The sequence below is a fragment of the Enoplosus armatus genome, chromosome 11 (genome assembly GCF_043641665.1).
Source record: "Enoplosus armatus isolate fEnoArm2 chromosome 11, fEnoArm2.hap1, whole genome shotgun sequence".
Lineage (NCBI taxonomy): Eukaryota > Metazoa > Chordata > Actinopteri > Centrarchiformes > Enoplosidae > Enoplosus > Enoplosus armatus.
This window is the reverse complement of record NC_092190.1, coordinates 11,466,358-11,478,173: the sequence shown is the minus strand read 5'-3', so window position 1 is coordinate 11,478,173 and position 11,816 is coordinate 11,466,358. Positions and strand designations below refer to the sequence as shown.

Genomic DNA, 11,816 nt, shown 5'->3' with positions numbered 1-11,816 from the left:
TGTATCTACACACACTAAAATCTGAAAGGATTACATTGATTCTTGCTAATCCGTCATAATAAACAAACCTAAACCTGACTCTAACTGTCATTTGCTCAATCTAGTGTTTATGTGTTGAGGAAAGCAAGGATAATCGATTGGGTACATAAAGATGACAGCCTGCTGGTTTGATGTGATGTGATGTGGAACCAGCATTTCCTTGTGCTCTCTATTTGATGTGCCAAGAGCTATTAGAGCGACAAACACTTTGTATGATGGCACTGATATGAAAAAGTCTTGACATAAAACAAAGTGGGCATTTTTATATACATGGCTTCATTTCAAATTATAGAGTTGAACTGTATTTATATCAGATTCCTTAATTGAAAAATAAAGAAAAGAGGGTCAAAAGTATGGGGCTTCAATTGTCTAAGGTTTTATTTAACACAATGTGTTTATACTATATGTGCTTCAAAATAACAGAAAGTGCAATAAAATGAACGTTTAATTTGAGCAACATACAGTACTTTACTGGAAAATCTAATTATGTTAAGAAAATCTCATAAAGTCATCTCCTTACGACGCACCTCTTCTACATTAGCATCACGAACATTCACACGCTTTTATTCAAACAAACTACTGAATCTTTACAAACAGTTGAGAGTTGTGCTCTTTACTTAGACAAGATAAACTTTTAATAGGCATTCCAGCGCACAGCATCAAGACAGTTTTGCCGACTGATACATCATTAGCTAGAAGAACAGCGCTCTATTTGTGCTTGCCTTGTCCTGTGACAGGAAGACCTATCAGGTGCTCATCTCTACACCCCCCCTCCCATCCCTCTCTCCTCCTGACCTCATTCTGTCATCTTCGTTTTCCTTCTTCCCCACTCTCAGGTCTTTTATAAAGTGTCTCCATGCATTACACATTTAACAATGCATTAAAAATAGGCCACCATCAATCAGTCATTCAGTGGCGGAGACAGAATCTACTTGTGGCACCAATTTGATATGTTTCTCAAGGTTCAAGAACGAAAGGAACGCTATAAACTCTCAGGCTGCTGTGTATGGGGAAACTTAACAGAGAGATGAAAACACACATTTATGTGCTAATAATACACCGTACCCCATAAAACCCACCGTAATAATTTTGAATTCCCATTTGCTTGATTTCCTACGGCACAGTGTCTTTCCAGAATCCAGAAACAGAATCAAAATAATATATATGCAGGCGGTAAGCTGTGACAAGATTTCTGTTGATGGGTGCCAGGTTAACATCGTGCCCAAAACAGTGATTTGAGAACTGTGATGCATGATACAGGATAGGTACTAGGTAAAATCTGATGTAATGGTTGGGAGTGAGTCAAACCCCGGGGGCAAATAGTCTGAACAGTCTGACTCCAGGTTGCTCATGCCAAAGCAGATGTTCAACTGACGACAGCAGTACAAAAGACAGTGCTGCATGTTATTCACAAGGTATTTTATATCATTAGGATGGCATGTCAAGGTTGCTGTACAGCTTTGGTAGCTGCTTTGATGGCCATATATATATTTAATAAAGAAACATTAAAGAACTCACAAAGTATTTTCATCCACATGGGTTTTTGTTAACACGGTAAGGTGTTCTCCTGCTCAGGTGGAGGTGTGGAAGTCTGCTTGTGAGCTTTGATGTTGCAGCTCTGCTCAGAGGCTTGATCCTGCATTCTGGACTTCAAAACAGACTGCACCTCGTCATGGGGAACAGCTTGAAGAGGTAGACGCCAACTGCACAGACATGCCTGAAGGACCACACACACAAAGACATTTGGTCAGGGGACAACACTCATTTACCGTCAGTATGTAGTCATGCAGTTTTGCGTATTTGAATGTCTTTGAGTAATGACCTACAGTAAAAGCCTTGTTGCTTTAATACAGAATTCAGGGCATACTAGAAAGCAGCTCTGTTCTATTTCTGTGTGTAGAGGCATTTGTTGAAAGCAATCTTAAGTTTGGGTTGTCTTTTAATTAAAGGAAAAGGGATGTATTAAAAGGAAAAACGCACATGAAATGTAAGAAATTTGATATAAAAACCATTACTGCAGAGGAAGAGTAGTTCTTCATGCACTGTGGAGTGCAGAAACCCGATGACAGCCAAAACAAATCAAAGTATGTTTTAGATTTGCCCTTCTGAGCTAGTAATACAATAAAGGCTTTTAAAAAAATTTCCCTTGAAAATTGCCTTGAAGCTATGTTTTCTTCTTCCACATAACACATCACTCTGATTCAGTGATGAACTGTCTGGTAGATTGCCAAGTGTCTGTTTTTTTCAGACGATGTTTTTCCAAACCATTTTCACTTATTCCCCCCCCAGGTCATTGCTCGCTCCAGTCTGGCCATTTTACAGACATGACTCCTTATGTCCTTGATGACACATATGATAGCTCATCCAATGTGGATCACAATGTTGTCAACCCCACCAGATTTGTCTACAATTGAGTAGTGCCCTCCATATGGAAAATTAAAAAGCGCACGGCAGTATATCTTACCTTGAAACATCTTTTAAATTTTTTGCTGACTATGTACAATGCAATCGGGTTGATGCACGAGTTGAGTGATGCCATATTAATGCCAAAATAGTCCAGGACAAGAAAGACACTGAAAAAAGGAGGATAAACATTAGGTATTAATCAGACAACAGAGCACAGACCAGATAATGAACAATGAAAGAAAGGGTACTTAATTCTGCATGCTCACCTCAGTAGCTGACACCTATCAGGATCTTTCTCATTATATATGGTTAATTTCAAGATTCTGCTGAGGTACAGAGGCAACCAACAAAGTGCAAACACGATCACCAGGCAGAAGACAGTTTTTGCAACTTCTCGTCTCTTAAAAAGGAAAGATGAGATCCATATTAGATTTGAAAATATGAGAAAGAAAAGTGCAAAATGTGCTTCAAGGTGTTGACTAGTAACCTGCTTGGTGTGGTTGCTCAATGTATTCTCAGTATTCATCAGCATTTTCCTGGTCATGAGCGTGTAGAAGACGGCAGTCCAAGCTAGTGGCATGCAGAAGTAAAAGCCAAAGAGCCACCAGTCCTTCACAGATTTGTAGAACTGTTGATTGAACATGACAGAGGCCCACAGTCAGTCGGTGCTGCAGAAGACATGATGTTGTTCGGCGGCTGCTACGTTACACCATGCATAAAACAATATTTGAGACACACGTATATGTTTGCAAGAACATCTGCAAGAATGTGTTGGGAATCTGTTGAATGAAGTGAGCAGAAATAATATTAAAGCCATTATTCGTTTCATGTTTAGTCAGTGCTTATAAATATTGCTGTATGTTGGATATGAATAGACACTCAAATCAAACACATGTTGATCTGTTTGTTTTATCCTGTTGCATTGGCTGGAGATTATTACATTACCTGCATGATCTGTGTGGTTTGCACGGGATGAAGCAGACATATTCTCAGATGCTTGTCTTTATAGTCCATTGTTATCATATCAAAGCCGACAACTTCAGGCACAGCCAGCAGGATAGAAATAACCCATATCAGAGTTATTTCGATTGCCGTCCACACTGAAACCCCGATGCCTTTGATTCGATTCCAGGATACTACAGCGCGGTATCTGCAAAATCAATGGAAAAATGTTATGGCTTGGGGGACTTTTTGTCTGTAACAATGATACATTTTTCAGTTAAAGAACACTTCAAGGGCTAATGCTAAACAAATCTGTCTGCTTGATGAAATACAGATAGTGGCCAGCATACACTATTTTCTTGTGGGCCACAGAACAAGAAAATAGTGCTGCCGCTTATGTCCTTACCTGTCAACACTCAAAGCGCATAAGCTCAACACAGTAATTCCAACAGTGGTTTTCTGTATGAAGGGGACGAGTTTGCACAGTACCAAACCAAATGGCCAATCTTCTGCCATGAGCTGAAGCAAAAACAAAGAACATTTTCAGTAAAAAAAAACAAAAACACACAATCAATTCAAGGTGAGATTGAAGTTTAAATGGATAAAAGAGAAAGGAGAGAACAGGGTAAGGCGCAGCATTGTTTTCTCATTGCACAGCATGAGGTGAATAACTTACTCTGTATGCGTTGATTGGAATGTCTATCACAATGTGGATTAGATCCCCCAAAGCAAGACTCGCAATGAGAATGTTTGGTCCACTTCTCATGCATTTGTTTACGTATATGATTTTCAGTAAGGCTGAATTCCCCACTATTCCAACAACAAACACAACAAGAGAGACCACAGTATTGATATACTTGAAGGCATCTCTGATTCCAGCTGACTCCAAGCACATAGGAGGGTGTGGTGCTTTCGGTCCTGCTACTTGGGTTGGATGAATTGAGCTGTTGGATTTCTGTTTTTCCAGTATTAATAGACCAGGGGAGGCCGTTTCAGAGAGTTCAATTACAAGGAATGATCCTGAATGCTGAACACTGGCTTCGCCTCTGATGAGAATATTTCCCAAACAAAGAACGAGAGCCACGGTCCACATTGTTGATGATTTCCTCTGAAAGGCACTGAAATGATTTCTTTTTTGCCAGCGCTGGACTGAAAATGAGAGTGAAAATAATTAGCACAGCATCTTAGCCTTGAGATTTACAGCAAAAGCATGTAGGCGAGGTAAAGGATTAATTTAATTTACTGATCAAAAGGCATCAAACATGAAATAAAATAATAATAATAAAATAAACAAAGCACTGATACAATATGATACACTGAATTATGCCAGTTTACCTTTAGAAGAACACATACAAACTCTGCATGAGATGAGGCGCTGTAATACCTACAAAATAGGCTGTATTGTACTCAAAGGACTACTCTACAACTACTTTATTGCAGTGCCTACTATAAATGTTAGAACCCAGCTGAGGGAAATGAGGGTTTTATAGACTAAGGTATTGTTGTCAGCGTTAGTCATCAATCTGTCAGTAGTGACTGTAATTACTTCCCTTGATGCATCATCCTCAATGAAAGTGCATTGTCTGTTATCACAGAGTGAGGTCATTTTATAGGCTTCAGTAGGGATATTATGTTACAGTTGTTCCCCTCTCTTTTACTAAAAATTTGGTCGTTATCTTGTTTGACATAAAAGTCCCACACAAAATCTAAATGTAGCAAAATGTCTATTTTAGTGAAGAGATTATGTTTTTTCTTTTGCTTAAAGCCACAGAGCTTCTATCACTAAACTTAGAAGTCATCATTAGTGAATGTAATGGGAACAGGGAAACTGTCTTCTGCGACTACATGACATTTTGAATGTACATGAGCCTGATGCAAAACTACTGCCGGGCAACTGCACTTGAACAATAACAGAAATGATACAAATGGAACCGTGCAATATTCAGTGAGTGTGCTCTAGAGGTTTTTGCTTCAGTTGACATATCACGTTTTTTAAAACATGAGTCAGTCTCCATCCTACCGGAGAGATACTGCCTGTGCATCTCCTGAGAGTCCTAAAGAAGGTGACTTCTCCCCTCGACAGCTTTGTGACAACCCGAAGAGCCCGGAGGAGCACGAGACATGTGAAGACCTCAAAGATCCCATTGTTAATATCATACCGACAACTACTTCAGCTCTCTTTTGAACACTCAAATCTGCGCTCCACTAGCGACAAATGACCTTGGGAAACTACGTTCTGACATGTTTCCACAAGAACAACTGATTAAGAAAAGTGAAAAAGTATGACAACTGTTCACAGCCAGGCTGTCTATATACTCTACATTATTACAACTTTTTCCCCCATACAGGCCACCGGAGAGAACCAAGATACTTCAATTCATCACCTATAAAAAAGGAGCTGTAAGGAACATTTTTAATTTACAGTAACGTGACCGAAATACCCATAAACATGACAATAATATGCATATAACATTCCCTTAGGAAGTCTTTTTAGTGACCATATCATTGACCTGTTACATTTTAATCTCCTGCAGTATTTTTGTGACTTTCTTTTACCCACATTTTGATTTGATATGCTGTAAAATTGATCTGAAACCAATTTGTGATGCATGGCCTTTGGTCTATACGCTGTCCTTTGATGGTCATATAATGACATTTTCCTGGTCAAGCTGGTCAAAGCAGTTAAAAAGCTTTTCAGCCTGAAAAAATAATATCTACATATATACAGTATATATAAAACATTGCCGCTGCTGTCTGATTTGAGTAGTTTTCACTAAAGCCACCATAACTGCGGTGGCATAGTCAAAGTGAATGCAGATTCCTTTGAAAACATGGATGGTTGTGATTATTACAGTTGCCAATCATCCCCTTCAATAAATAAAAGCGGTCTAAGATGTGAATATTATTCAGTCTCAAAACAGTCTGAAGTCGGGTCGTGACATAATCAACGTTATCAATCAGCAAACTTGCAATCCATAATTTCTATCCCAGCATGCATTGCACTCCTGAGTGGTACAGTCCCAGAACAGGTCACCAGTTTATATCTGGGCTACAATGAGGCCTTAAAGCAAAATGTATTTTAGCCTCTTACATTGTTAGTTAGGTGAAGAAAGACAGCAAGATATTTTGAAGATGATGAAGAGCAAAACAGAGCTGAAAGGAGAGTACAGGACTTCATCATGACCAGAAACATTAGCTTCAAATGACTCCAAATTATTGCTAATGTTGCTTCATGTCTGCTGAATGTGTGGACAGGCGACTGTTTGCTAACATGTGAGATGTATCTCTTCCTAGCTTGTTGAGGGGTTCCTAAAAATCATTTAATATCGCTGTAAGATTAATAGAGTTGTTCGGGTAAAGCATCGCTGTAATTCTTTGTCCACTGGCTCTGTTCTTCTGAGCAGTTCGGCCTCACCAGAGTTCATGGAGGTACCCAGCATGTGGAAGATTCATTACTTTGGTGAGCACTCAGACCCAGACAGATTGGGAGTGGGTGGAGCAGAGCCTCTCCTTCAGCTGTCGAAGTAAGCCGTGTCATCAGTTTGGGTGCGAAGGGGTCACTTGTTTCTGCCCCCTCTTGCCTTCTCATGACTTAGACATCTGTCAAATTCCCAATTATTTCTCTCTTGTGCAGTTCAAAAGGAAATTGAAGATCCCCAGTTGGTGCACGCAGAGGTAGTGAGCAGGGACACTCATCCGTCAGAGGTATGCTGCTCACGGAAAAAAGTGTGTTTTATGCTCAGTCAAGTGAAGTGAATTTGTTTGTCCAGTGCAAAATCTGGTGTTAGAAAATAAGTACGTTTACTCAAGTACTGTAATTCTTCTACTCCACTACAATCCAGAGGAAAATATTGTACTTTTTACTCCACTACATTAATTTGACAGCTTTAGTTACAAGTTACTTTGCAGATTCATATTATTAACATAAGAAAAAATTATGATGATGATGATGATGATTATTATTATTATTATAGATTAAGGTACCCAGCAGTATATAAAATTAGCTAGCAAGTTAAATTAGTTAAAATTAGACCCACCTTTACCATATGCAACATTCAAGTTACCATTTATTAATGCATCAATGATCATAATCCAAAAATATAATATAGATTATTCTGAAATGGGTCATTCTGCAGTACTTTATTGGGGTATCTTTTGCATGCCTTTTACTTGTACCTGAGTATTTCCGCCACCATTTCCAAAATCATAGATTTGTCTCTACAAGGGCATCACAATCTGTGCAACATACATTTTTGTATGTTGTAAAGCCCCAAGACAAATTTGTGAGGATAATTTTATTGGCTATACATGTAGGTTATATGTAGCTTATATCCAACAATCTACACAAGTCTTCTTATATTCACATCAGGAGTCAGAGGATGAAGGAGTATGACATACCTTATGTGGGTCCACCTCGTCTCATAGCATACAAGGCAGAGCCAAAACAAACTCCTCTTGTTGGAAAGGTACCGTCGACTTAGTCCTGTATCTCTATATTGCCAGTAGTGCCTGGAAATGACAGTGATGGCCTTTTTCATTTCCCCACAGTAATAGCAGCATGTGGAGGCTATAATATCAAAGGTGGGGAGGTGATTGTGAATCAGTTTTTTTGCTGCACTGTAGGTTCCAGGGGTTGAATCTAAACAGGATGTGCATTTCGCTCAGTGTGACTATTGCCAGCAGCTCTGTCAGCCCTTCATACACGGTGAACTGTTGGGAAATGAAACAGACTTTGAGAGGGTGAGTGTAGCTTGTTTACCTCCAACAAGAAATTGAAAATAAACTCATTAGAAATAATGACTGTTCAGATAACCTTTCCAGAATGCCAAAATCATCTCCATCTGTGGTGGCAAAAGCTTTAGAGAGGAGGAGCACTGCAAGTAAAAAAGAAAAGGAAATGTGTATTGTTGTAAAAATGTTTTTTTATTCAGCTCTTTTGCTGTGAGCAAGTTAAACAAATTAGAGAGATTATCAAGAAGGGAGAGGGAGAAAAACTGGAACAGAAGGAGTCAGATAGGAAGATCGATGTGAACCCTCATGCACCCATCATGAGTGAGGAGAGGGAAGCTGCTAAAGAGCAGGCAAGAAAGAGGTGAGTAACATGCATGCCCTGTCCCATCTGCATTTTATATGTTGCTAGGATCATGTGGAAGGCTGCAAAGCACATGCATGTATAGTAACTGTATTGCATATATATTGATTGTACTATATTGTATGCCATACAGTGTTTACTGTAGCAGGAAGTACGAGGTGGCATCTGAATTTGATTCTCAACATGCCCTTCAGGTTTTGGCATTGTATTGTACATTTTCCCACTTTTGCAGAAAATAACGTGGTCAATATCTAATGTAGGTTGAGACATGTGTAACTCCAGAGAAAAGACAAAAAAGACAACTTGAATAAAGAATAAGGTAAGTATGCAATCTGGGGCCCTCGTCTAGACAAATTAGTACAAATGATGAAGACATGAAGTACGCAGTCTTTCATGCTTCTCATTGACAAAATCTCATTAAATGGATATTCTCCTTCGTCTGCTCAGGCTTCAAAAGTAAAAACCTCCGTCAGGCTGTCAAAAGAGATTCCCCTTCATCAATGATGAGCTTCACATCCCTCAGACAGATATCAAAAATATGTTTACACTACAAGAAGAGACAGATGGTGAGCCAAAGGTATGTTTGAAGATATGTTTTCATAATGGCATTGTTGCTGCTCTTTATCATCAGTGTATTTACCAGAAATGTTACAAATAACTTGACTATTTTGTGTCACAACTCAAAGGAAGTAATTAAGAAGTTCTACAAAAGTGGGAAATGTTTTCTCACCTCATGTCCAGACGGAACGGGTAATGTTTTGTATCCTTTTAAGCAGTGCACAAAGTCATCAGATCAAGGACAAGGTCAAAGTACTTAATGAGAGGGTACACATTTGTTCCCTTTGATAAAAGGTTTGCACAGTGTTAATGATCCTTAATATACAAAGTTATCCTTCTGGGAAAGCAGCCATTATAATATCCTCTGCAGGAGCCGCTGACTTCACTTACATAATCTTGGAGGACAAGGACGTAGCGCCCAGCATCAAAGGCATTTTCACAAATAAAGGCCACTCCACATGCTACCATCCCAATGGAATCATATGGTAATTGTTACTCCATAATAATGGTTATTACAATAATTGAAACAAAGTTCTTACTAAAATAAGGCCTTACGGGATTTTTTTTTTTTTTTGAGAAATATGCTTATTTGCTTTGAGAGTTAGATGAGTTGATCAATACCACACAAAGCTACAGCCAGCAGCTGGTTAGCTTAGCTTAGCATAACAACTGGAAACAAGGAGGACAGTCAGCCAAGCTGTGTCTGAAGGTAGCAAAATCTGCCTACTAGCACCTCTAAAGTCTAAGTCTAAAGTCATATTATGTTTGTGTGATCTGTGCAAAAAGTGTAAAAATGCCAATGACTAGGAGCAGTTGCCAGGTAACCAGTGGAGACTCCTGGAAGTTATTGGTCTCAGACAAGAAAATAGTCCATAACATGTTAATTAGTGAGCTGTAGAGATGCTGTCAGGTGTATTTTGCTACCTTCAGACACTGGCTAGCTGTTTCCCCCCGTCAGTCTTTATGCTAACTAAGCTAACTGGACAAACTATTCCTTTGAATCAGTCAATTAAGCAGTGAATGAAAATGTTACTAGATATCAAAACCCAATCTTAACTGTATCTTTTGTACCTTGGACACCAAATGGTTAAGCCCTCTTAGGTTTCCTTAATGACTTTTTGACCAGAGATAGCTTTTTGATTAACCTGCTGCTCTCATGCTACAGGGCAGGATGTGTGTGTTGCTAATCTCTGTGGTGTGTCTGGAGGTTGAATCTGACCCCTGTTGGAGGTCTCTGCCTCAGTGAGACAGGAGCTATGAGGAGGTGCTGGAATTGGTTGTATTCTGACCCGCGTGTACGTGACCATCCCTTAAAGCCTCTAACCTTTGCCCTGGACCCACACATACACTCACAAGAACACATGTACGTCAACTTGGCATATTGGCAAAACAGCATGCGCTTCAGCCGGGGTCAAAGCTTAAGGTAGATAATGATAAACACACTATAAATGCACATGCAGTGATGTACTGTAAGTGTTTCTCTTTGTCTTATGCATGGAAAATATAGGAGCCTCCATGTCAAACTGTATGCAGCAAATTACAGCTGTCATGTGCTTTGCAATATGTGCACAGAAAAAAGAATAGATTTGAAAAGGGACAACATGCTATTTTTCTTTTAATGCAGCTCATTTATCCAGGGAGCCATGACAAGCTGGGGCAAGACGTTCTGGAGAGATATATCCAAATGAAGAGCTCACAGATTTACTCTCTGCTTGGCCAGATACAGACCTGCATGTCCCACCACTCTGCAAATCTGAGCAACATTAAGCCACATTACAGTTTCATTGCCCAGACGCAGCGGCTTAGCAGACAAATGGAAAAGGAGAAGTCACCCCGAAAAGATAAGGGCCCATGTAAATTAAGAGGGAAATACAGAATTGGCAAACGCTGGTATCATTTATGGCTGTGTTACAGTTTACAGCCTTATGTTATTTTAAACCTCTGGAGTATCTGGTGCTTATAGTCATTCACGGGTACATTCAGACTGCAAAGGGCTTCAGCTTTATAAAAAAAGATTAATGGAAGATTGGGTGATTTGGTTTAGCAATGCAGACATTTTTGTAAACATCAGAAATCAGTTCATAGTTAAAATGAACTGAAGGAGAAAATAAAAAATCTTAGGGAAGAAGCCTGTGTTTGGGCCATTTATATAGTATTTAAAAAGATCACCGGGAACAAATGAATTCCTCCATATATCATAATATACTTTCCATCAGATCTGCGGGGATGGATTCAATGCTAAATGGATTGCTTTTATGACAGAGAATAGCTACATCACAGAACTGAACAATGAATGAGACTGAGAAACGTGTGAAATCGATTTAAATACCTCTCTCAGCGCGGCCAAGACCTTCAACTATTCAGGGGACCTAAGTAATATTTCCAACACCTGACTTGTTTCCTAAATAGAAAAACACAAGTTGTACATATCTTCTACTTTATAAATAGTACAAACAGGCCAGCAGCAACAACAAACAGACACTAAACCATAAACACACAGATTTTAACGTAAATCCCCCTCATCCCTTTCTCCACCATCCATCTAATCCCACCTCTCATGTCCCAAAATCATCACATTTTCCCAGCTCAAATACCACTTTTCCTCCCTAACTAGCGATTACTTGGCATTTATATGTAATCCAACTGACAAACACTAAACAGTAGTAATAATCACTGATCATCTGTTATGTTATGTTCCTGTATTGAACATTAATAACCATTCAGTCAGACATGTCCCCAATACCGAACCTAATGCCATCCTCGCATGGTGTTACTAAGG

At 39.3% G+C, this 11,816-nt stretch overlaps 1 protein-coding gene and 1 pseudogene across 1 annotated transcript; one reads left to right on the top strand and one right to left on the bottom strand.

Annotated features, from left to right (window-relative positions):
• Positions 1-1,585: 1,585 nt before the first annotated feature.
• Positions 1,586-4,480, bottom strand: LOC139292057 (endothelin receptor type B-like). Its single transcript, XM_070914196.1, has 7 exons — positions 4,064-4,480; positions 3,794-3,906; positions 3,391-3,595; positions 2,933-3,073; positions 2,712-2,845; positions 2,504-2,612; positions 1,586-1,756 (listed from the first exon to the last, which is right to left on the bottom strand). Exons 1-7 carry the CDS (start codon positions 4,478-4,480, stop codon positions 1,586-1,588), a joined length of 1,290 nt encoding a protein of 429 aa, XP_070770297.1.
• A 906-nt stretch (positions 4,481-5,386) lies between these two features.
• On the top strand, positions 5,387-10,899 carry LOC139292645 (glutamate-rich protein 6-like; annotated as a pseudogene).
• Positions 10,900-11,816: the final 917 nt, after the last annotated feature.